We start from the raw sequence: 26,272 nt of genomic DNA, 5'->3' as shown, positions 1-26,272 counted from the left end.
ATTCTAGTTCTGCAAACTTGGAGGATTCCTCCCAGGTTTGCAGAAAAATCTGGGGGGAAAATCCTTTTTAAAGTACTTGGGGGATTTGAATCCCCCCCCAAACAAAGAGCATTGTCTATGCTTGCTCAGACAGTGTATCTACCACCTCCTCCTCCATTGGCAGTGGAACCCAGGATCTGCACTGGGCGCATCAGTAGCAGAGGCCAAGAGCTATGCCAGATTCAGCAGCAGCTGGGAGTTGCACCAAGCCAGGCAGGGGGGCTCAAAAAGTGGATGTGGCCCAAGCCTCGCTTGACCTCCAAAAGGCCGTACCTAGCAGATGCATGAACAGTTCGGCTGGATGTGAGCTGAATGACCCCTGCACTGCTGGCTAGTACTACCACAGGGGCCAGTTCAAGCTTGCTACTGGGCTCCGACTTCCCAGCCTGCCCTTAAGGAAGAGCCCAAAGCCCCAGAAACTCTGGGCACGGGCGTCTGGCACTGCAGGATGCACTGGGGAGCCAGTTTGGTGTAGTGGTTAAGAGTGCAGGACTCTAATCTGGAGAGCTGGGTTTGATTCCCCACTCCTCCGCTTTGAAGCCAGCTGGGTGACCTTGGGCTAGTCACAGTTCTCTGGAGCTCTCTCAGCCCCACCCACCTCACAGGGTGTTTTGTTGTGGGGATAATAATGACACCACTTTGTAAACCAATCTGAGTGGGCATTAAGTTGTCCTGCAGGGCGGTATATAAATCGAATGTTGTTATTATCCAACCAAGGTCTCATCGGAGCCATATACCAAGAGCAAGATTCAGGTCCAGTAGTGCCTTAGAGACCAACTAGATTTCCAGGGTGTGAGCTTTTCAAAGTCAAAGGTCCCTTTGTCAAGATTCTGGAAAGCTAGAAACTTGGAGGGTCTCTAAAGTCTGTAATTTAAGAGTTAAAGTCCCTTTGTCAGCTACTAGTGGAAAGAGGCAGGAGTCTTTATAATCCAGGCAGATGGGAGCTTGGAGTCTGGAACTCTCATGCCCTGGAAATCTAGTTGGTCTCTATGGTGCCACTGGACTTAGATCCTGACCCTCGAAAGCTCATACCCTGCAAAATCCAGTTGCTCTCTTAAGGTGCTCCTGGACCCTGATCTTGCTCTTCTACTGCAAACCAACAGGGCTACCCACCTGTAAAAGTCATTCTTTTGCATGGGCTTTAAACGGCTGGGCTTGTCTTCGCTCTGCAGGTTGCTGGGCAGTGCTAGGTAGAAGGGGGGTGGGGCGCAAATTCAGATGACCAGAGCTGGATTTGGCCCTTGAAAGCTCGCCCCCTGGAAACCTAGTTGTTCTTTAAGGTGCTCCTGGGCCGGCATCTTGCTCTTCTGCTCCAGACCAAGCCGGCTCCCCACCTGCAGCTATCCCCCAAGAGCACAGCTTCTTCTGCAGCACCGGAGCAAGCCCGGGCTCCAGCAGCACCTGTTGGTCTCGAAGGCGCGACTGGATTCGAAATCTGCCCCTCCCCCGGGAGCGCGTGCGGCGCGCTCCCGCCTGCCGCTGCGCCGTCGAGCCAAGGGCCAGGGCGGCGCCCCCGGGCAGGGTCCTTCGCTGGGTCCGGCCCGCGAGGAGGGCCGTGCCAAGCGCCGCCCTCCCTCCCCGGGCCGGGGGCGGAGCCGGGGGCCGGCCGCGGCTGGCTGCTGGCAGTGCGCTGGGGCTGGGCAGGCCGGCGGGCTGGAGGCGCGATGCTGCCCGTGCCGCTGCTGGGGCTGCTGCTGCGGCTGCTGCCGCCCGGGGGAGCCGCCTCCGGGCCGCTGCGAGGCAAGAGGGCGCGCGGGGCGGACGGGACGGGCTGGGCGGGCGGGCGGGCGGGCGGCGGAGGAGGAAGCGGCTGCCCAGGCGGCGTGGAGGCGCCCCTCGGCTGAAGCGCCGCAGCGGGGCTGGGGAAGGTCGCGCCGGGCGGGCCGGGCAGCTGGCTCGGGGGGAACCCGGCGGCGCCATCCTCTGCAGAGTCACACCGCTCTACGCCCGCGGATTTCAGGGCGCCGAGACCGGCGTAACTCCGCCTAGGACGGCGCCGCGGGAAGCCGCCTGAGTTCCTGCGCTGGGCTTCGGGGGCGATCGGCCGCCGTTGGCACCTGCTTAGGGCGCGATTCCCTGCGGGCGTCGTGCGCGCCGGAGCTTAAGCCTGGGGCTCGTTTTCGGGGGCGGGGATCGACGCCGGAACGAGAGAAGCAGCGGGAAGGAGTCGGGCTTCGGAGGCTGCACAGAGTGCCTTTCCTGGCTAGGGAGCCTTTGGGCTGCAAAAGCCCGGCTTCGGACCTATGGCGAGTGCGGCTCACTCAGCAGCTCCCGTGATGATTTCCAGAATGCCAGAAATTTTAGCCAGCCCGGCGGTCTGGGCCAGCATTGCGGAGCACGGGAGCGCTTCAGGCATTCTCTGCCCTCATAAATGGAGCTCTTTCCCTCCCAAGCAGCCCTTAAATAAACTCTCCCAGCTCTGGAGGTGTGGGGTGGGTCTGGAAAGAAGTCTGGCCAAACGGTCCCAGTTGTACACTTGTCCGGTCAGCTTGTGTAGATTTGCTGCCGCTGTAAAAGGCTACTTGTAGTAATGCATTCTAGATGCGTTGATTGAAAAATAACCTTTTTAAAGCATTGCCTTTTCCCGTTGGTTTTCGAATGCTTTCCCAAGTTTTCTGCCTGCATCCACAAGGGCTAGATATATGACTGTTGAGTATGTTAAAATCACCACAAGTGTTGTGCTGTAAATGTGTAGACCTGGTCTTGCGCATGTTTTGATACATTTCCAGATTGGGACATTGGTGTGTCTTGGAAAACTTTTACAAAAAGTTGACGTTAGTGCATGTTGAGATCAGTGCGTAGACCTCCATGCTTACAGCCTCGTGCCCCTCCCCCTCTATATGCATTGATTTCAGCGCACATAATATTTTTTGCAGCGATAAAAGTGTCTTGTGCTTGGATGTGATGGGTTGCAGTCACACAGCATGTATCCGATTATGTGCCAGGTGTGTGTGCTTGCTTGCTCCAGCCCTTCCCTTTGTTAAAGAAATCATTGTGGTGCAATTTGAAAAACCTGCCATGTGAATGCTTAGGCTATGTGAGCTGATTTGTGTTTGCCACTGTATCTCAAACCAGTATTTGCAGTAGTTATCTGAGGCGTGGGTAAGGATAGATCAAGATGGGTAGCCTTGTTAGCCTGTCTGTAGCAGTAGAAAAGAGCAAGAGTCCAGTAGCACCTATAAGACTAACAAAATTGGTGGTAGGGTATGAGCTCTCGTGAGCCACAGCTCGCTTCTTCAGATACAGCTAGAATGCGAGTCAATCTCACATTACCCATCTTGGGTAAGGGTAACAGAGATAAGGTAGAATGATTGTTCCCAGGCTATGAAAGGGTAGTAGAGGTCAAGACAGAGAGCTGGCCATATTGGCTAAAATGGGGCTTGGATTGGTGTCTCTAAGGTCTAGAATTAATGGACTTTGCTGGCCCTATATATTTGCTTTGCTTTGCTATGCTATGCTATGCTATGCTATTCTCCATTAAGTCCCACTTAGCCAGGGATTTCCTTGCACACCCACTGTTGTTTATGACATCCAGCTTTACCTGTCTGCTACAGAACATAGAAGCTGCCTCCATGCAGGGATTTGAATATCGGCATCTTGTATCAAATCCCAGTACTAAAACTTCCTATTGTGTGGATGTTCTAGGGAGAGAAGATGAGTATGGTAGCAATATTCATTTAGCAGTTAATCTTTTTAAAATTAATTACTTGCTTAAGAAATATCTGTTAGGTTCAGAGACTTCTTTCCAATATGCGGCATAGTGAGATCACTGGTTGGACAGTTGACTTGTAGCAGTGGCTGGAATGTGATTGACTACATTACATTTCTGCCTTGGCTAGAAATAACTTCTAATTTTGCTGATAAAACGCAGACAGTGTGCCAGGTTGTTGAAAAAAACTTGGTTGTACTGCCCCAAATCAGCCTAGCCGTTAGTTATGGATATTGTGCAGGCCTGGTCTGTGCCAGTTTTATAATAACAATCTGTTCTTTGTATTCCTTTCACTGCCGCCCTCCCAGCTGCTGACCAGATTTTCCAGACAGGTAGTATCCTCTGTCTCTTTCATCCAAGCTGCATGTCTGTCAAGTTATCAGTGGGAAATAGTCGTTTTTGCGTTGTCAAATGACTGGAAAGATCCATCGAACCGAGCATCAGTAAATTCTGCACTATGCTCAAAAGGGAAATCAGGAATGTCTTTCAAATTGTGCTTTAGAACTACATCTCAGAGAGTTATTATTTATTTAGCAAATGTTATGGCACCGCTCCAGAGATATTTATAATATCCCTTTCTTAAACTTGTCTTGTGTGATTGGTATATCAGAACAGAAGCGTTGGCGTCTGCAAAAAGAAACATCGGACAAACTCGACAATGAAATTGGTTATCGCTTATTACTTATTTGGTTTGTTGTGGTTGTTGCTTTCCCTGTTTTTTTTTTCAATTTTATTTTTAAAAGCCCCATTGTACAGTGGATGAAACGGGGATTGAACTCATGAATCTACCTTCTATTGAGTCAGACCATTGGTCCATCAAGGTCTTTATTGTCTATTCAGACTGGCAGTGGCTTTCCAGGGTGTCAGACAGAGGTCTTTCAGATCATGTACGACTTGATTCTTTTAAATGAGGAGACTGGGTATTGAACCTGGAACCTTCCTTCTGTGAGCAAAGCAGATGCTGTACTATGGAACCAGGGCCTCACCTTTCAAACTGGGTGATTTGATTGGAAATATGTTCATGTTCCGAGACTGGATCGGGCTATATGTATCCAATTGCCCTTGGATAGTGCACATAAAATGTGATAAGGATCTCTTACTTAGTGCCAAATTTGAGTTCTTGTAGTCTAGAATATCAAACTGATCTGATCCAGCAGTGTTTATAAGGTAGAGGCCTATCCACCAACCAGATGTGGTGATGATGGAGAGTGCCATAAAATCATAGCAAACTTATGTCAACCCTTGATGGGGTTTTCAAAGCAAGAGACTAACAGAGGTGGTTTGCCATTGCCTGCCTCCCCAACTGTGGTCTTCTTGGAGGTCTCCCCTCCATTCATTTACATTTCATTTATTTGACTTCTAGCCTGCTCTCCCCAAAAGCAGGCTCAGAGCAGGTTACAACAGGGTATAAATACCTTTAGAATAATAATAAAACCACATCATAACAATCATAAAATACACTAAAATACGATTCCCAAGACAGCTGTCCATACCAACCACCCCTGCCAATACAGCATGAGGGGAGGATGGAGGAAACAGCCATTTTGGTCACATTATGATTCCTGGGGGGCGACTGATAGGAAAGCTCACCAGATGAATATGAGACCGGACTTAACCATGTGCCTGGCAGAACATCTCTGTCTTATAGGTCCGCTGAAAGGATAAAAGATCTTGGCACGGGCCCGAGTATCTACAGACAGAGAGTGATTCCGCACATGTTGGATAATGCACTTCCAGTCCTCTTTATAGATCATTTGGAATGGATTTTTTCGTGTGCGGAACAAAAAATACACCTCAAACGATTGATAAAGTGCATTGAAAGTGCATTATCCAACGTGTGCGGAATCACACCAGGTTGGAGCCAGGACTGAATTACTAACCAAGGCCACCAACCCTGCTTAGTTTCCGAGATCTGACAGGATCAGGCTCATCTGGGCTATCCAGCTGAGGGCACCAACCGGACAGAGGAGCTGAAAACCAAGTGAGGCCTTTCTGATCATGCAAAGGCTATTCAGAGATTTCCCCATTTACAGGGCTTCTTTGAGCTCTCTGGTCCTAATCTGAGAAGCCCAGATTCTGGGCATGGGCAGAACCTCACCAGCGTATTTCCCATGGCCGAGCCATTCCATAATCTGCAGTAAAAAAGTTTGTTTCTTTTAGGAATACTGACTTAATTATCAAAAAACATTCCATGCAGTCCGTCACGGATGGAGCGTTTGCTGTCTCCTCCTCCCGGTCTTCCTTAAACAGGCTCCTTTCTCTTCCCTTCCCATAGGACAGACTGTCTGCCGGAGTGGAACCCAACGGCCATGCTACAAGATAATTTACTTTCACGATGCTTCGCGCAGGGTGGGCTTTCAGGAAGCATTCCAGGCTTGCAGAAGAGATGGAGGGCACCTGGTTAGCATCGAGTCACAGTCGGAACAGAAACTGATAGAGAAGATCATTGAGCATCTTTCAGCTTCCGATGGTGATTTCTGGATAGGGCTTACAAGAGAGAAGGACCCTGACAACGGCACTGAATGCCCAAACTTGTATTCGTGGTCCGATGGAAGTTCCTCTGTGTTTCGGTGAGTCTTGGACAGGGATGCAGTGAAGGTAAACACTCAAGCATGTAGCAAGACGAACAATAACATTAGCCGTCGTTAACAGAGCTTCTTTTTCCATGTGTCTGTAAGGAATCCCCCTTTGGGATTTCAGCCCGACACCCTTGAGAAAGATTTCTGGTCATGTTTGTTTGGGCAAGGCTCTCCACCACTTGTTTCAGAGACTGGACGTGTGCTGATGCTTCGCTCACCACATGCTGGGGACAAATGGAATGTATCACTGGGAGTTCCATGAATGGATTCCTGGTGCTTTTAAAAATTCAATTAATTAAGCATACGGCGGTCAGATTCTAATTGGGACCCTGGTGTGAGGGGAGATAGGGTTTATTCCACCCCCACCACACCCCCATCGTTTTCACCACTTTGAAACTGCCTTGGGAGTTGCTGTTTGCCCCAAATGGTACCCGTATCAGTACCTCTTGGGTTCTGCAATGAGGCTAAGAACAGCTCTTCAGGGCAGCTCCAAGTTTGGAAAATGGTGTGGTTGGGACAGCTTAAACAGCCTCCCTTTGCCCTGCAGTGCTGATCAGAACTGGGGGCCCCACACCTTCTAATTTAATTTTTTTTAATCCACTGGGAGTGCCATTCATGAGACTTCCAGTATCATGTCTGATTTGGCCCTGAGAGTACAAGCACCTGTTATTTCCTGACATGGTTATTCCACTAGTCAAGAGTGCCCTCAAGTCACAGCTGACTTATGGCAACCCCTGGCGGGGTTTTCATGGCAAGAGACTAACAGAGGTGGCTTGCCGTTGCCTGCCTCTGCAACCCTGGTCTTCATTAGAGGTCTCCCATCCAGTTACTAACCAAGGCCGACCCTGCTTAGCTTCTGAGATCTGATGAGATCAGGTTCACCCGGGCTATCCACATCAAGGCAGTTATTCCACTATTGGATCTTATTCCAGCATGAATCGTTTGAAATTTCATACCAAAATATGGCAGTGATCAGCCAAGTGCTCTTGGATCTCCTGATGGCTTGCAAACCACTGATCCAATGGCAAGGCTGACATTCACTTCTAGCTTTGGATGACCGATCTGGATGGGACTAAAGGACATGCTGCCTCACCCCAGGCATCCACTCACCAGCCCTCTCTGTGCATGCATGCATGCGCACTATGCCAAAAGGTACGGTGAACTGACGTGCTTCATTTCATGTTCTTTGTCTTCTGGAAGAGACCTTAATGGAGAAACAGTTTGTAATGATTTTAAGTAAATGGGTGCATGTATCTTTAAATGCTTGGTGTGAGATGGGTGAAGAGGGGGGGTGAAAGAGAGGGGTGAGTGAGTGATATGATTGGTTGACGACTGAGAGTGTGGGCGGAGTGAAGGCAGTTTTAGACTGAGTGTGGAGAGCAAAGTTGCAGTCAAGAGAAAGCAGGCAAGCTGTGTGCAGCCTGAGTAAATTTAAGCAGTTCTGAGAGAAATCTTGAGTCGGAAAGAGAGGCAAGCTGTGTGCAGCCTGTGTAAATGTAAGCAGTTCTGAGAGAAATATTGAGTCAGGGAAAGAGAGGCTAGCTGTGTGCAGCCTGAGTAAATGTAAGCAGTTCTGAGAGAAATATTGAGTCAAGGAAAGAGAGGCTAGCTGTGTGCAGCCTGTGTAAATGTAAGCAGTTCTGAGAGAAATATTGAGTCAGGGAAAGAGAGGCTAGCTGTGTGCAGCCTGAGTAAATGTAAGCAGTTCTGAGAGAAATATTGAGTCAGGGAAAGAGAGGCAAGCTGTGTGCAGCCTGTGTAAATGTAAGCAGTTCTGAGAGAAATCTTGAGTCAGGGAAAGAGAGGCTAGCTGTGTGCAGCCTGAGTAAATGTAAGCAGTTCTGAGAGAAATATTGAGTCAGGGAAAGAGAGGCTAGCTGTGTGCAGCCTGAGTAAATGTAAGCAGTTCTGAGAGAAATATTGAGTCAGGGAAAGAGAGGCAAGCTGTGTGCAGCCTGTGTAAATGTAAGCAGTTCTGAGAGAATTATTGAGTCAGGGAAAGAGAGGCTAGCTGTGTGCAGCCTGTGTAAATGTAAGCAGTTCTGAGAGAAATATTGAGTCAGGGAAAGAGAGGCAAGCTGTGTGCAGCCTGTGTAAATGTAAGCAGTTCTGAGAGAATTATTGAGTCAGGGAAAGAGAGGCTAGCTGTGTGCAGCCTGAGTAAATTTAAGCAGTTCTGAGAGAAATATTGAGTCAAGGAAAGAGAGGCTAGCTGTGTGCAGCCTGTGTAAATGTAAGCAGTTCTGAGAGAAATATTGAGTCAAGGAAAGAGAGGCAAGCTGTGTGCAGCCTGAGTAAATGTAAGCAGTTCTGAGAGAAATATTGAGTCAGGGAAAGAGAGGCAAGCTGTGTGCAGCCTGTGTAAATGTAAGCAGTTCTGAGAGAAATCTTGAATCAGGGAAAGAGAGGCTAGCTGTGTGCAGCCTGAGTAAATGTAAGCAGTTCTGAGAGAAATATTGAGTCAGGGAAAGAGAGGCAAGCTGTGTGCAGCCTGAGTAAATGTAAGCAGTTCTGAGAGAAATCTTGAGTCAGGGAAAGAGAGGCTAGCTGTGTGCAGCCTGTGTAAATGTAAGCAGTTCTGAGAGAAATATTGAGTCAGGGAAAGAGAGGCTAGCTGTGTGCAGCCTGAGTAAATGTAAGCAGTTCTGAGAGAATTATTGAGTCAGGGAAAGAGAGGCTAGCTATGTGCAGCCTGTGTAAATGTAAGCAGTTCTGAGAGAAATATTGAGTCAGGGAAAGAGAGGCTAGCTGTGTGCAGCCTGTGTAAATGTAAGCAGTTCTGAGAGAATTATTGAGTCAGGGAAAGAGAGGCTAGCTGTGTGCAGCCTGTGTAAATGTAAGCAGTTCTGAGAGAAATATTGAGTCAGGGAAAGAGAGGCAAGCTGTGTGCAGCCTGTGTAAATGTAAGCAGTTCTGAGAGAATTATTGAGTCAGGGAAAGAGAGGCTAGCTGTGTGCAGCCTGTGTAAATGTAAGCAGTTCTGAGAGAATTATTGAGTCAGGGAAAGAGAGGCTAGCTGTGTGCAGCCTGTGTAAATGTAAGCAGTTCTGAGAGAAATATTGAGTCAGGGAAAGAGAGGCAAGCTGTGTGCAGCCTGTGTAAATGTAAGCAGTTCTGAGAGAATTATTGAGTCAGGGAAAGAGAGGCTAGCTGTGTGCAGCCTGTGTAAATGTAAGCAGTTCTGAGAGAAATCTTGAGTCGGAAAGAGAGGCAAGCTGTGTGCAGCCTGTGTAAATGTAAGCAGTTCTGAGAGAAATATTGAGTCAGGGAAAGAGAGGCTAGCTGTGTGCAGCCTGAGTAAATGTAAGCAGTTCTGAGAGAAATATTGAGTCAAGGAAAGAGAGGCTAGCTGTGTGCAGCCTGTGTAAATGTAAGCAGTTCTGAGAGAAATATTGAGTCAGGGAAAGAGAGGCTAGCTGTGTGCAGCCTGAGTAAATGTAAGCAGTTCTGAGAGAAATATTGAGTCAGGGAAAGAGAGGCAAGCTGTGTGCAGCCTGTGTAAATGTAAGCAGTTCTGAGAGAAATCTTGAGTCAGGGAAAGAGAGGCTAGCTGTGTGCAGCCTGAGTAAATGTAAGCAGTTCTGAGAGAAATATTGAGTCAGGGAAAGAGAGGCTAGCTGTGTGCAGCCTGTGTAAATGTAAGCAGTTCTGAGAGAAATCTTGAGTCAGGGAAAGAGAGGCAAGCTGTGTGCAGCCTGTGTAAATGTAAGCAGTTCTGAGAGAAATCTTGAGTCAGGGAAAGAGAGGCTAGCTGTGTGCAGCCTGAGTAAATGTAAGCAGTTCTGAGAGAAATATTGAGTCAGGGAAAGAGAGGCTAGCTGTGTGCAGCCTGAGTAAATGTAAGCAGTTCTGAGAGAAATATTGAGTCAGGGAAAGAGAGGCAAGCTGTGTGCAGCCTGAGTAAATGTAAGCAGTTCTGAGAGAAATATTGAGTCAGGGAAAGAGAGGCTAGCTGTGTGCAGCCTGTGTAAATGTAAGCAGTTCTGAGAGAAATATTGAGTCAGGGAAAGAGAGGCTAGCTGTGTGCAGCCTGAGTAAATGTAAGCAGTTCTGAGAGAAATATTGAGTCAGGGAAAGAGAGGCAAGCTGTGTGCAGCCTGTGTAAATGTAAGCAGTTCTGAGAGAAATCTTGAGTCAGGGAAAGAGAGGCAAGCTGTGTGCAGCCTGTGTAAATGTAAGCAGTTCTGAGAGAAATATTGAGTCAGGGAAAGAGAGGCTAGCTGTGTGCAGCCTGTGTAAATGTAAGCAGTTCTGAGAGAAATATTGAGTCAGGGAAAGAGAGGCTAGCTGTGTGCAGCCTGAGTAAATGTAAGCAGTTCTGAGAGAAATCTTGAGTCAGGGAAAGAGAGGCAAGCTGTGTGCAGCCTGAATAAATGTAAGCAGTTCTGAGAGAAATCTTGAGTCAGGGAAAGAGAGGCAAGCTGTGTGCAGCCTGTGTAAATGTAAGCAGTTCTGAGAGAAATATTGAGTCAGGGAAAGAGAGGCTAGCTGTGTGCAGCCTGTGTAAATGTAAGCAGTTCTGAGAGAAATATTGAGTCAGGGAAAGAGAGGCTAGCTGTGTGCAGCCTGAATAAATGTAAGCAGTTCTGAGAGAAATCTTGAGTCAGGGAAAGAGAGGCAAGCTGTGTGCAGCCTGAGTAAATGTAAGCAGTTCTGAGAGAAATATTGAGTCAGGGAAAGAGAGGCAAGCTGTGTGCAGCCTGAGTAAATGTAAGCAGTTCTGAGAGAAATATTGAGTCAGGGAAAGAGAGGCTAGCTGTGTGCAGCCTGAGTAAATGTAAGCAGTTCTGAGAGAAATATTGAGTCAGGGAAAGAGAGGCTAGCTGTGTGCAGCCTGAGTAAATGTAAGCAGTTCTGAGAGAAATATTGAGTCAGGGAAAGATAGGCTAGCTGTGTGCAGCCTGTGTAAATGTAAGCAGTTCTGAGAGAAATATTGAGTCAGGGAAAGAGAGGCTAGCTGTGTGCAGCCTGAGTAAATGTAAGCAGTTCTGAGAGAAATCTTGAGTCAGGGAAAGAGAGGCTAGCTGTGTGCAGCCTGAGTAAATGTAAGCAGTTCTGAGAGAAATCTTGAGTCAGGGAAAGAGAGGCAAGCTGTGTGCAGCCTGTGTAAATGTAAGCAGTTCTGAGAGAAATCTTGAGTCAGGGAAAGAGAGGCAAGCTGTTGCAGCCTGAGTAAATGTAAGCAGTTCTGAGAGAAATATTGAGTCAAGGAAAGAGAGGCTAGCTGTGTGCAGCCTGTGTAAATGTAAGCAGTTCTGAGAGAAATATTGAGTCAAGGAAAGAGAGGCTAGCTGTGTGCAGCCTGAGTAAATGTAAGCAGTTCTGAGAGAAATATTGAGTCAGGGAAAGAGAGGCAAGTTGTGTGCAGCCTGAGTAAATGTAAGCAGTTCTGAGAGAAATATTGAGTCAGGGAAAGAGAGGCTAGCTGTGTGCAGCCTGTGTAAATGTAAGCAGTTCTGAGAGAAATATTGAGTCAGAGAAAGAGAGGCTAGCTGTGTGCAGCCTGAGTAAATGTAAGCATTACTGAGAGAAATATAACCTATGTGGAAACCTGATTTGAGTATGTTTGTGAAAGAACGTTCAGTCAGGGAAAAGCAGGCAAACTGTGTGTGAAGCCTTAGAAGAGATCTGTGTGAATGAGTTTAAGTGAAGTAACTTTAAGAATTGAGAACTACTCTTATGAAACAGATACGCTTCTTGAAAAAATAAACGTTTACTTTGTTTTTGTTATATCCCAGAGTATCTGTCATTGCTATATCCCATTCCTGTCCTCAGGGCCACATAGAACCACAAAGGAGTCTGACACTTGGGCATGTTGCTAAAGGGAAAATTTAAATAAAATATCTTGGAATATAATATTCCTGGTGGCAGCAAACTACCCAGAGGGTGTAGGGGAAAGATTAAAGGCAAAATCTATCCAAGAGAAAGAAGGGGTCATAACACAATTCATCGTCGTTCATTTGCTTTGTTCCCCCAGAAACTGGTACGTAGATGAGCCTTCCTGTGGCAGTGAAGTCTGCGTCGTGATGTATCACCAGCCCTCAGCGCCTCCCGGCGATGGTGGCCCGTACATGTTTCAGTGGAACGATGACAGATGCAACGTGAAGAACAACTTTATCTGCAAATACTCTCTGGGTAATGTGTTCTTATTTATCCTATGTCATGTCATACGTGGCTGGGGCCGTGTGGGGCACTTCTCATAACCTCCAAAGGATCTATCATGGGCTGGGCCTATGCCTGGGGAGCACAGGGTCTACCTGTGGAAGTGACTCTGTAAAGAAAGGAAATGTCTAGATTTCTGTGAAGGGGAAGTGAATGCCACGTGTTGTGTCTTTATGGCTCATGGGCTCAGGATGAAAGATTGCACCACTCAAGATCCTTAACAGAGGTCTGAGTGATAACCAGAGTTACACCTTTGTTGTGGCAGTTTTAACCCAAGAACCTGGAAACAGTGATTAGTGAAAGACCTTTTTATTTCACAACAGGTGCAAACTCAGAATAAACAAAATAGTAAAAGAGTCCAGTAGCACCTTTAAGACTAACCCACTTTATTGAAGCATAAGCTTTCGAGAACCACAGCTCTCTTCGTGAGATGCAACTTTATTGTAGCATAAGCTTTCGAGAACCACAGCTCTCTTTGTCAGATGCAACTTTATTGTAGCATAAGCTTTCAAGAACCTCAGCTCTCTTCGTCAGATGCTTCTGACGATGTATCTGATGAAGAGATCTGTGGTTCTCAAAAGCTTATGCTGCAATAAAGTTGGTTAGTCTTAAAGGTGCTACTGGACTCTTACTATTTTGGTACTACAAACTTACACGGCTAACTCCTCCAGAATAAACAAAAGTTCACAAAGAGACTGAGATACACAGAGATACATAGAAATATGCACATATGCAAGGTTTCATAGTTGTGGACTTGCATCTCTGTTAGCCTAAGAAGCTGAGAAAATGTCACACATACACATTTTCAGCACACATTGAATACCTTTTGCAACCAAAAGAACTAAGGACAGTGATAACTCACATGGTTACTTTATCTCTTCAGCTCAGATCAATACTGTGAGGTCTTGATTTTATCAAAAAAGGCAAACTCAGTCTTGGGTTATATCAAAAGGCCATTGCATCGAAATCGCAGGAGGTCTTAGTCCCTCTCTATACTGCCCTGGTCAGGCCATACCTGGAGTATTGTGTGCAGTTCTGGAGGCCTCACTTCAAAAAGGACGTGGACAAAATCGAGAGGGTGCAGAAGAGAGCAACGAGGATGATCAGGGGTCTGGAGACTGAGCCCTACAAGGAAGGGCTGAGGGCCTTGGGAATGTTTAGTTTAGAGAAGAGGAGATTGAGGGGGGCATGATTGCTCTCTTTAAATATTTGAAAGGCTGTCATTTGGAGGAGGGCTAGGAGCTGTTCCAGTTGACAGCAGAGGATAGGACTCGAAGCAACGGGCTTAAATTACATGCAGAAAGGTACCGGCTGGATATTAGGAAGAACTTTTTCACGGTCAGAGTAGTTCAAAGGTGGAATCAGCTGCCTAGGGAGGTGGTGAGCTCCCCCTCACTGGCAGTTTTCAAGTAGAGGCTGGATGAATATTTGTCAGGGATGCTTTAGGCTGATCCTACATTGGGCGGGGGGTTGGACTAGAAGGTCTGTATGGCTCCTTCCAACTATGTAATTCTGTAACCACACTATTGGTTTGATTAGAACTCTTCGTCTCAGGTTTAGGACAGAATGTGAAATTTGCAACCTCTGGTGTCATATGTGACAAGCATTTTACAGGACAACGAATATGATATGATATAGAACAAACAACATGATACAGAAATTAAGACATTATTATATTGTCGAAGGCTTTCACGGCCAGAGAACGATGGTTGTTGTGGATTTTCCGGGCTGTATAGCCGTGGTCTTGGCGTTGTAGTTCCTGACGTTTCGCCAGCAACTGTGGCTGGCATCTTCAGAGGTGTAGCACCAAAAGACAGAGATCTCTCAGTGTCACAGTGTGGAGAAGATGTTGGCAGGTAATTTATATCTACTCAGGAAAGTGGGTTTGGTGCATATCAAGCACCAATCCATATGCAAAAGAACCTCCTCAGGATACAGTGACGCCTCCCTCCATTAGCATTCCACATCCTGGGAAACTCCTACAGGATGACTCAGCCCAAACCCACCTTCCTGAGTAGATATAAATTCCCTGCCAACATCTTCTCCACACTGTGACACTGAGAGATCTCTGTCTTTTGGTGCTACGCCTCTGAAGATGCCAGCCACAGCTGCTGGCGAAACATCAGGAACTACAACGCCAAGACCACGGCTATACAGCTAAGACATTATTGTAAGTCTGGCCACATCACCCGTGATGTGAGTGGGCTTAGAAGGGAGTAATGCTGCTAAGGTTGATACTGTTCATTTATCCAAAGTGTTTATAGATTGCTTCCCCATAACTTCAAAAAGTTAAAAAAATGAAATCTCAAAAAGCTAAATGCAACGTCTCAAGTTGATAAAAACATGTTACATGCCCTGAATGGGACAACTGAGTAGCTGCCTGTAAGGGAAGGTTATTTATTTATTTATTTTATATCATTTATAGTCCGCCTTGCTCACTGAGACTCAAGGCGGATTACACAGTGTGAGATTAGTATAGACAATTTCAAGGACATTTCCATAAACAATGGCATAGGATAAATAAACACAATTTTACAAAGACATAGCATTAGTAAGAATACAATACAGAGTTGAAGAAATGCTGAAACAGAACATGAGCAATTCTAGGGCTGACATTAGACCCCGTGAAGCACAAGTAGCTCGTAGGAGCACATGTTTAAGACAACAGGTAGTATGTAAGGCAACATAGTGGTGAAGTCTATGGTCCCTAACTCATTAGCGAAGCATCTGAGAGCTCCTCCCTACAGTACAAAAGCCTTTTTGATTAATTCGGTTTTGCATCATTTGTGGAAAGCGAGGAGAGTGGGGGCGCTCTTGACCTCTCAGGCAGGCTCTTCCACAGGGTAGGGGCCACCACAGAGAAAGCCCATGTACGGGCTACTATTGATTTCGCCCATGTGCAGAGTGGCACCTGCAGGAGACCCTGTTCAGATGAGCAAAGCTACCGTGGAGGAACATAGAGAGGGAGGCGGTCCCGTAGGTATGCTGGACCAAGGCCGTGAAGAGCTTTGCACCTTTTCCGAAAGCTGAACAAAGATGTTGGTTTCTAACTAAGGAACTTCATTGTCATAAAGATGCTTCTCTTATATGCTGGAGTGATGGCACAGGGAACAAATCCAACTGGCCAACTTCATCAGTATAATGCACAGACTGAGCCAGCAAAATCAGGAACGCTGATTCTGTGAACCTAGGCACATTATGAGAGGGAGGGCAGGAAGGGTTGCATCAGTGCTTAGTGAATTTCCTGCATTCTGCAGGGGGTTGGACTAGATAACCCTAGAAGTTCCGTCCAACCCTACGATTCTATGAAAATGCCTTGGACTGAACATTCACAGTTTGTGGTGCCTTCTGAAAAGCTTGAATGGGAAGGAATTTACAGAAGAGATTTTTGCTACACTGTATTATTATCCCATTCTTCTTGAAAGAGCTCAGGGCAGCATGCCTTTTCTTCCTGCTCCATTTTATCCAAACTGCAACCTTGTCTGGTAGGCCAGGTTGACAGTGGCTGACCATCAGAAAGAAAGCTTCCTAGCTGAGTGGGGATTTGAACCCGGGTTTCCTGATGTTCTCTATAGCCTGAAATGTGACATTGGAGGGTTACAGTGAGAAGGGGGAGCTGGTGGAAATTGCCCGCTCATTTTATGGAAATGGGGGATGATTCTGCCAAATCTCCTCTCTCCCTGTAGTCTGCCACACTGCATCTCATACTCTTCCCAAAAGTCCTTTAGGAATCAAAATAGTAAAGAGTCCAGTAGCACCTTTAAGACTAACCAACTTTATTGTAGCATAAGCTTTCGAGAACTATACTGTTCATAGCCCGTTACGTTGGAGATCTTGTAAGCAGGAAGGCACAGCTCTATATATGTGGTGGGAATGCCATCTGGTTCAGGATTTTTGGAAGGCGGTTCATAAGGAGATATCCAACATGGTGGGTCTTTCATTGCCATATTCCCCGGGATTTTTGTTATTAGATTTCTAGGCCGATTGATAAAAATACTGAATCTCTGGTTTCGATATTGGTTGCTTCTGCTCATTTGGTTATCGCTAGGAATTGGTCATAGATGCAGAGGAGTTAGCCGTGTTAGTCTGTGGTAGCAAAATCAAAAAGAGTCCAGTAGCACCTTTAAGACTAACCAATTTTATTGTAGCATAAGCTTTCGAGAATCAAGTTCTCTTCGTCAGATGCATGATACAGAGGAATTGGAAATCCCTCATGGGATCATTGCTCAAAAAATGGTACCAGAAAATCTGGGAGCAATATTTGATGGGTAGGATTATGCATAATCCGTTCTTTGGGGTCTTACGTATGGTAGTTCCTGTATTCGAGTATGATAAAATATGGAAACCAGCTCTGGATTTTATATGTGCTAAAAGTGTAATTCCTTCAACGAAACAAAGTTTAGATGTTTGTCCGTTGTGATTCTTGGGCTTGTAACAGATTGTGAAGTGTAGTTTCTTTTACTGCTTTCCATGGTTTAATTTTATGATTTTTCCCTGTCTGTATCTCATGGTTTTATGGTTCCCTTTGGTTTGTATCATTGTTTATGTAATTAAATTAATTTTTTTTTTAAGAGAACTATACTGTTCAGGAATCAGGAAGTCTGGGGACACTGTAAATGTGCAGGATCAACAGAGATCCCGTTTGCAAACTCGGCTCTTTTAGCAGTTGAAATCTGGCTGGCATTCCTATTCCATTTGCTTTCACTTTGGTATTGTAGCCAAGTATATGACAAAATATGTATGTGTGTGTGTGCTTTATTTTCTCCACTACAGAAAAGCCAACCGTCCCTTCTGAAACGAATGCCTCTCAAGCAGGTAACTTTTACATCAGTTGAAGTTAGATTCAGGTGGGTAGCTGAGCTGGGTTGCCGTGGAAGGGCAAGACTGGAGTCCAGTAGCATCTTAGAGACCAACTAAATCCCCAGGTTATGAGCTTTCAAGAGTCAAAGCTATGTGATGAAGGGAGTGCTGACTCTCAGAAGCTCATAACCTGGAAATCCTGTTGGTCTGTGAGGTGCTACTGGACTCCTGTCTTGCTCGTCAGTAGAAGTATGTGGCAGGGGTACAGCTGTGCTTGCACATTTAGCATTTTTAAAAAAAATATAAGCGCCCCTCCGCCAACTGCAACAAGAGAAGGCACAAATGGAAAAGGGTATCCTTGCCCATATAAATTCCTCACCCACTTGTCTTTATGAATACGTGAAGTTGTCTTAGTTCACAGGGCCTGTCAAATGGAGCTGTTCTGCTGGGCCTTTGGCTGAGGCGATTTGTGTCCTCCCCCAAACTGCCCATGTCCTGCCACCCCTACCCTGGATATGATTTTAATCTGCCATCTGCTTTACGGTTTGTTCAACCTTAGACTGAAACTGATAGCAGACACCTCTTTATTCTGTGACTGATGATATTGATGGTTTTACTGCTTTAATGTAAATTGTTTTAGTGTAAATTATACCTGTATTTTTAGAGTTGTTGTGACCTGCCCTGAGCCTGCTTGCGGGAAGGGTGGGATATTAGTCCGATAAATGAAATTAAATGAAATGAGTCAGACCCTTGGTCCACGAAGCCGAGTTATGCTACTCTTGTCTGGCAGTGGTTCTGAAGGGCCTCAGGCAAAGAGCTTTTCCAGCTCTGCAACCTTTTTCAGCTGGAACTGTTGAGGACTGGCCCCTCCCTACACCCCCCGGGCCTTCTGCATGCAAAGCAATTGCACTACCACTGAATCCTCAGTTTTAACAGGAAGATTTTTTCCGTAGAGGCCGTAACGGAGCCTTTGATGCTCGAGTCCCCAGAAGAACCCATCAAAGAAGATGTAAATAATGTCACTGTCAAAGAAGCCAAAGGCAAAGGTAGCACCCCCCCCCCTCTTCCAGCATGGTTTTGCAGATGAAGCCTTATACTGTGTCAGACCATTGGTCCATGAAAGTCAGAATTGTCTATTCAGACTGGCAGCGCCTCCCCAGAATCTTTTCACAACGCCTATGACCTGATCTTTTTTTTAACTGGAGATGTTGGGGGTTGAACCTGGTTCCTTTTGCATGCCCTGCCCTGACCCCTGCCCTGTCTCCTTCATTACTGTAGAGAACGGAAGTGTCCCTTTTGCTTCACGGCAGAAATTGTTTAAAATGTGCTCATTCTCTATGCTCGTCATGGCCCTTCTGAAAAGTGAATCGCTTTTTATTGTTCCACTAAGAGGACAAGTGTGATTTTTTCCCCTCCCCCAGAGCCTCTTTGGAGCCTTGCCTACATCTTAGTCCCCAGCATTCCAGCCTTGCTCCTCCTCTTGGTCATCACAGCCATCTTCAGCTTCTGGCTTTACACAAAGAGGCAAGTGACAAGATTACGCAAAGTGTGCGGGTTGGTGTTGGGCTGTTGTGAGCAGCAACAGGATTGAAAAAGGGGTGTGTGTGTGAGAAACCAAAGGGCAACATGCACAATGAATGAATCAAGTTCGGAATGGAAATGTGATAGAAGATGAGGAACATTAATAGGAAGATATTATTATGCATGAGTGGGTCGAATGAGATCTTTCTGCTGAAAAAGGTAATAATAAACAGAATTTGGGGGAGGGGGGAGAAAGAAAGGTGCTTGCTAAAGTAGACGTTCTCCTGCATGCACAGGCTCTCAAGATCAGTACATGAAGACTAGCAAGCTGATTTTGCAATATGTTAAATCTTGGCAAGAAGGGGATGGTGTACTTCTGGAATAATCCAGCATGTGTTCTGCTACCCGCATCCCCGCTTCTCTTGCATGATTTGCACAAGCAGTTTCAGTCATGTGAATTGTACCTATACTAGTATGACATGGCCGGGGCGAGGGGGAGCAATGAGTCACTGTGGTTGCAGAAATGCTTTTGTTGCCACATAATGTATGAAACAGCCCTTAGAGTTGGTCTCTGAAATCTCAGGTGTTGTGTGGATTCCATGACGTATTAAAAGCAGGTAAAGACATGTCGCACCTGTCCTTGCACTTCAGCACCTTGGCCAGCTCCCAGTTCCTGTACTGCCTACCTTTGTGCTGTTGTGTCCTTTCTCTTGCTGGCTTACATATTCCTCCTGAGTCCAGTTTGGACAAAGGAAGGAAGTGGGTTTTCCACCACCGCCACCACCTCTGGTCTCTTTCCCGCTGCTGCTAAATCCAGACGGCCTCGGTGTAATGCAGTAAGTAAGGCAGATCATACTAGAAGAGTCCTACGCTGACTTTTATGTACTAGATTACTGTAATGTGGTGCTCCTAAAGAGTGCTTGAAAGTTATATCTGGTTAAAATGGAGCTGCCAGATTACTTCCTGGTGTGAGCCTCAGAGAACAGATGATGCTGGTTTTGCAACTTCTTTGTTGGCTTCCAGCTAGTTTCTGGGACAGAGTCAAAGTGCTGGTCTTGATCCTAAATCCTGCATCCCAGGATATTTCCCGTATGGTCCTGGCTTTCTTGGAAGTGGTAGGCTGGCACAGGGGAAAGGGCCTTCCCAGCAGTGGCACCAACATTCTGTGCAAGGACATTCTCTCTGTCTTTTCTTTATTGGTCTTAGTGTGCTAGTCAGAGGCAGCTGTTACGGAGGACATTTGGCACCTACAGTGTACCCTTGGCAGGGTATTTAATGGCGTGGTTTTGCTGTGTTGTTTTTGATTTTATGTTACGTTACGTGTTATTGCTTATTTTGCTATGCCATGCTGATTCCATTCTTAAGTTACGGTTTTTATCCAATTGCAAGCTGCCTCGAATCATCCTTTAAAAAAATGTATTTTATTAAAACAGAAAATAACATTGAACTGTAGATAGAATATCGAAAGCAGAATATATAACAAAGTGACAATAGACAGTAAACATAATATCAATAACAATATGTAACAAACTACATAATAATATAACAGAAAGTATATTAAAGTAAATTAAGAATATTAAAACAAGGCGAATGGGTTCCAAAAAAAAAAAAGAATATTAAAACTATGTAATATTTCTCCTCGCCATCTCCCCACTTATTTATGTTAAAATACATTATACTCAACATTTTATGTTCAACATTTAAAAATACAATCTTTTCTTATCTTTAAGCCACATAGTCAAAAAACCTTTCCATTTTTCCTGAAATTCTGGAATTGGCTTATTATTCATATAAGAGGTTAATTTAGCCAACTGACACATAAACATACAATTTACAATTTATGTGAGATCCAATTTGCTGTAGTGGTTAAGAGTGGTGGGACTCTAATCTGGAGAACCAGGTTTGATTCCTCACTCCTCCACTTGAAGCCAGCTGGGTGGCCTTGGGTCAGTCACAGCTCTCTGGAGCTCTCTCAGCCTCACCCACCTCACAGGGTGATTATTGTTGTGGGGATAATAATAACATACTTTGTAACCTGCTCTGAGTGGGTGTTAAGTTGTCCTGAAGGGCGGTATATAAATCAAATGTTGTTGTTGTTGTTGTTATTTCTTGCTGGGGAACTGTGATCTGCCCCTTATGTGAGGGACTTAGTATATTTTCTGTCTTTCCATACTAAGGAAGCGAGAGCCAATGGAAGCTAACGTGAAGGGACAGGACACCTGGCTGTCTCACAAGAGGTGCAACAGCCCCAGTTTGGAGGTATACAATGTCATTCAGAAACAATCAGAAGCTGATCTAGGTGGGACCAGGCCAGACATTAAGAATTCTTCTTTCCGGGGCCGTTCTGGAGAAGACACACCTGATGACCTGTCTGGAGACTATGACAACATGGCTGTCAATACCTCTGAAAGCGGCTTTGTGACGTTGGCCAGCACTGAAAGTGGTTTTGTCACCAATGATATCTATGAGCTGTACAACGAGAGAGTCGGGAGAAGCAAAGAGTCCACTTGGGTAGAAAATGAAATCTATGGATATTGAGAAAGTTCAAGCTTGGGGATACTGTCCGAAGCGGGATGAGATCTACTTGGTGCCTGTTTTGGCGCACAGAGACAAGCCCCATATATACAATGGAATGTAGTTCTACATTTGGCAATTATTTTATGCTAAGGAGGGTTTTTTACTCTCCAGTGGAACATAAGGGAATGTATGTTTGTGTGTGTATGTATGCATTGCTCTAATTCAGCCTAGGAAATGACTTTCTGTGATCTTTCTGTTTCTTGTTGGACATAAGCCATCTCCTAATTCTGCCTTTTAAACTAAATTGCCAGATGGATCTCATGAGCTGTTTACTGGGTTTTCTTCCCCAGCTCCACAGCTAAAAATACAACAGGTGTAGCATGACCACCTGCCTGGCATCGGCTGCCAAGTTTCCATCTTTACCCACTTTATCGTCTTGAAAGTCAACAATTTTCCAACATGGAGGAGGTCGCTTTTCTTTGTTTTTTTATATGCTCTTATCCATCCAGACTGTTTTGTAGGATGTAATTAGCTTTTTCGTGCCCCTGTCCTAAGCACATTATGTGAAAAAAACATTCCAGCCAAACCAGTGACACTTCAGTTGAAGCACTGTGTTTACAATCAGGGTGTTGGAATTAATGCATAAAATGGAAAACTCATTCAAAGATGCAGTATCCATGCAGGCATTTTTATCATTGGAATAGCTGCATTCGCTAACCCATTCTTTTGAAAAGATACTGCTAAATGAAACAGCTGGGCAAAAAACTTTGGGGGGCGGGGAACGGTTGCAAAGAAAGCACTGAAGTGGCCTTTGAGGCAGCTGTAAAATGGATATCTGCACCTGGTTTGTTAGTATGCCTTGAAGGAAAGAGCTGGTCACTTACATGTGGAATGAGCAGGTCATCAGCTGCCGCTACTTACTCAGCTCTTTTACTCTTCACGCTGCTGGCACGCAGTACTGAAAGAATTGGAGATCGGCCCAGCTGTGTTCCTGGAAGTCGTGATGGGGATGAGATTACCAAGAAAGGTTCGTGAATGTAAAATGGATTGTAAACATCCCACCCTGAAAAGTGAAACGGAAGCCCTGGTCAAGTCGGTTATGTCGCCCTAAAGATAGGGGAGATCTGGCTTGCAGAGCATTCTATATTTTTTTTGTATGCTGGCAACATTTAGATGATATTCTAGTAGGACAACTGTGACATTCTACACTGCCCTGCAAATAAGACCACAAATATTATTAGCCCACAAAAATGTTTAATAGATTGGCTGTCTATAGATAGGGCATGATCCAGCCAAAGTCAGGCATTTTAAAATCCTGTTAATTCCAACAGGAGAGCTTTTAAGCACATAGTCTACTTCCTGTCATAATCTCTGTGATTTAAATGTGCTTAACTTTTACTGGATTGCAGCCATTATATATTAGGCTTTTATGGCGTGTGAGGAAAAGGATAGCTTTTCTAAAAGTTTTCTGCCTCCTGAGAGATTTTGATTCTCTACAGATGTCCTGAGGAATGTTCTTTACAATCCTGATTTTTTTTTAAAAAAACAGTTTATATAACGTTGAATTGAGTTAAATTCACTTTTACCGCATAAGCAGAGAATGAACTTGTCAAGAACTTCCAAAACCATATCTTTCAGCGAGGAGAATTCCTTTGCCTAAGCATGGGTGTGGGGTAGGTATTTGCATTGATATTGTGTATTTTTAAATTAATATATCTTGTTGCCTTGGTGTTTTACAGTATTACTTTAAAAGATTTCAAGTACCTGGGAAGAGCCAGCAGCTGCATATGCAAGTGACGGAAGTGGTAAAAAAAAAAAATCTCCTCAAAGCAAAATTCTGCCGCATTAGTATGAACCCTGGATATCTAAATGAGTCTTCTCTGGCAATCATGGGACATGATTTCCTTCATCATCAGAGATTAAATACAGAGACTTCCAAATTTAAAATTTTGAACGATTGATCCTGAAGTGGAAGATTGTACCTTTGATCTGTAATTGTCAGGACCTCATTGAGTGTCAAGAACAGATCCAATTTCTGTTCCTGGGAAGCACAATACATGAAGGAGGGATGCAAGTCTGGGGAAGTACAACCAGGCTCCGTCAGGAAATTACTACTCTACTTCGGATAATATATTACAGGCCCAGACAGGAAAGAGATCAAACTATTGTGAACGTACACAACATGTAATTCTTGATTGCAGAGAGCTATTGAAAGTTGTCTCTTGCTGTTCTATCGGAATGACCAAACCAGTTCAACCAATGCATAATTTCTCAGCATGTTCAAGATTGGCACATTATTTAATACCACAGTGTATGCAGTTTTTCATGAGTGTCCCTCCATCCCCTAGAAGAAGCTTTGAGTCAGTATATGGGACAGAGAAATATATGTTTGCTTTGGTTTTGTTATTTGCCATGTGACAGATGAAAGATTAAGAAGACTCCATCTAGCTTGTTCTGTAATAGGACTGTTTGTGTTTGAGGGGCCACAAAAGATTTACGTATACCAGGTGCTCCTGTGGCAAATCTGTACTGTAATGTGCTAAAGGAATTTTCAGGTAGTTCAGGGTACATTTGTGTGTTTGGGAGGGTGCATGCCTGAATCCTCTGGCATTGATTAGCTGGGGTGCTGTAATATCATGGAATGTGCATAAATGTTCTGACCCCTGAAGAAATGAAGCTTTGACCTGCAGAATCTGCACAACTAAGCCAGCCTCTGGAAGCAAAGTGAAAGGCCCATTTGGTTGGGAAAAATGCCTCACACAGGCTTAGAAGTAGAAGAAACTCTAAACAAGAAGCTGTATGACAGGAAGCCTGAGGGAAGGCTAGATGGAGGAAACAGATGCATGAAGAAAGGGGCCAGTGAGAGGGGCTGAGGAAAAATACAGGCCTAAAGGGCAGAAGAGATTGTTTGCTCGTGGGGAAGAGGTAAGGCAACTGGCAAAGAATCAGATAGTGAAAGGAACAAAGTGAGACGCAGTGGCTAGCGAAGACATTGAGCTGAAGAGTGGGTGGCCTGAGAAGAGAGAGGGCCTCAGATGTGTGGGGGCTGCATTCCGTTAATAGGAAGGGAGGAGCAAGCTGGATTGGGACACTTGTGGGTTGTGAGGCAGGGGGCTTAGAGGAAGGAGCTTTTTCATGCAAACTTCTTCCCAGACTATATCTTCTTAAGTGAGGCGTGATGTGCTTGGAAAATTTTTTTAATGCGCATTCTCACATTATTTGTTGTGTCGCCAGGGCTTTTTTTCTGGGAAAAGAAGTGGTGGAACTCAGGACCACTCAATGACATCACTTTGAGTCAGCTGGAACAAGGGGGGAGTTTTTTAAAGTTTAAATTGCCCTTGGCGAAAATGGTCACATGGCCGGTGGCCCCGCCCCTGATCTCCAGACAGAGGGGGGTTTAGATTGCCCTCTGCGCTGCGGCAATCTCAACTCCCCTCTGTCTGGAGATCAGGGGGCGGGGCCACTGGCCATGGGACCATTTTCAAGAGGTGCCGGAACTCCGTCCCACTGCATTCCAGCTGAAAGAAAGCCCTGTGTGTCGCCATTTTCAGGGAATTTGGCCACAGCGACGAGAGCTGGCTCATTTTTGCATTATTTCTAGCCTTGTGATAACTGACAGCTGTTTTGCGTGGATGGCTGATAAGCGAGTTCTTTCCTGCACTTAATGGGTAGGCAGCGAGTCATACGTGCATTCACGTACATACCTAGTCATGGAAATTGGCTGCAGGGGTAAGTTACCCAAATGAATCGGGAATCAGAGGTAAGCTTGCAGGTGACCAATGTGAGAATCCTTCCATGACTGAATCAACACTGCTGCTTAGGAGCGCGATAGTGAAACAATCACAAACTGCCCCTGCGCTTTCAACTGCTTCTCATGTTATCCTAGAGATGGTTATTACACTGTTATTTTCCTCGTGCATGTCTGAATGCAATCTCATGTGTCATTTATTAAGGAATAAACTTGCTGGATGGCCGCTTTCTGAATAATAACAGCACGGTATTAATGAGGCAAGCGTTCCTTAACATTTGTACTGTGTCGACAGACTGCAACAAACAACAACTCTTTTTCCTGGCACAAAATATCCAGAAGCTGGCAGCTTTGGGGTCTGGCTCATACATACAACTTTGTTCCCTGATGGTGAAGCTGAGAGTGAGATAGAAGTGGGAAAAGTTCCTTAGATCAGCAAACAAGTTTCACCCAGAAGTTTTTGCGGGGACAGATCCAGTCTGGCCTACCAGTGGGAGGAAAAGGCTTCCCTGACTGGTCTTGCTATAGTCTGATCAGATTGGGGAGCTGATAGACAAGCACCCCCTACCTGGCATCCATTAAGTCCCTGGATGTGGGCTGAATCTCTGACAATCATTTAATTAATCAGATGCTGTTGACTGACTCCTGAATACACCTGAGCACATGAAACTGCCGAACACAAAATCAGACCATTGGTCCCTCAAGAGCAACATTGTCTAATAATAATATTTGATTTACATACCACCCTATGGGACAACTTAACACCCACTCAGAGCAGTTTACAAAGTATGTTGTTGTTAATCCTCACGACAATCACCCTGTGAGGTGGGTGAGGCTGAGAGAGCTTTGGAAGAGCTGTGACTGGCCCAAGGTCACTAAGCTGGCTCCCAGCAGAGGAGTGGGGAATCGAACCTGGATCTCCAGATTAGAGTCCTGCCACTCTTAACCACCACACCAAACTACTGAAACTAGTAAAGGCTCTCCAGAATGGGTGAACTGCCTGTGCTGAAAAAAACAGTATAGGACTTTTGGCAATTGATTTCTACTTGCAAGTCAACCCTGGATCTTACAGTCACCAAGTGACAAACAGATGTGTGAATTGGCACTGTAGTATGGAATTGGGAATACTAAAGCAGATGTCTGCTGTGGTGCATTATGGACAAGTCTTCATTGCAGCATGTTAAGCAGGCATCAGAA

At 45.4% G+C, this 26,272-nt stretch overlaps 1 protein-coding gene across 1 annotated transcript; it reads left to right on the top strand.

The window, feature by feature from the left end:
• Window positions 1-1,703: 1,703 nt before the first annotated feature.
• On the top strand, window positions 1,704-24,676 carry LAYN (layilin). The gene is made up of 8 exons (XM_054997146.1): window positions 1,704-1,779; window positions 6,024-6,318; window positions 12,305-12,462; window positions 17,263-17,304; window positions 18,243-18,335; window positions 18,711-18,813; window positions 20,988-22,354; window positions 23,067-24,676. The coding sequence occupies exons 1-7, from the start codon at window positions 1,704-1,706 to the stop codon at window positions 21,346-21,348; spliced, it is 1,128 nt and encodes a 375-aa protein (XP_054853121.1). The 3' UTR covers window positions 21,349-22,354; window positions 23,067-24,676.
• The last annotated feature ends 1,596 nt before the right edge of the window (window positions 24,677-26,272 follow it).

Source organism: Eublepharis macularius, chromosome 14 (assembly GCF_028583425.1).
Source record: "Eublepharis macularius isolate TG4126 chromosome 14, MPM_Emac_v1.0, whole genome shotgun sequence".
NCBI classification, from domain to species: Eukaryota; Metazoa; Chordata; class Lepidosauria; order Squamata; family Eublepharidae; genus Eublepharis; species Eublepharis macularius.
This window is presented reverse-complemented; position numbering and strand designations above follow the sequence as displayed.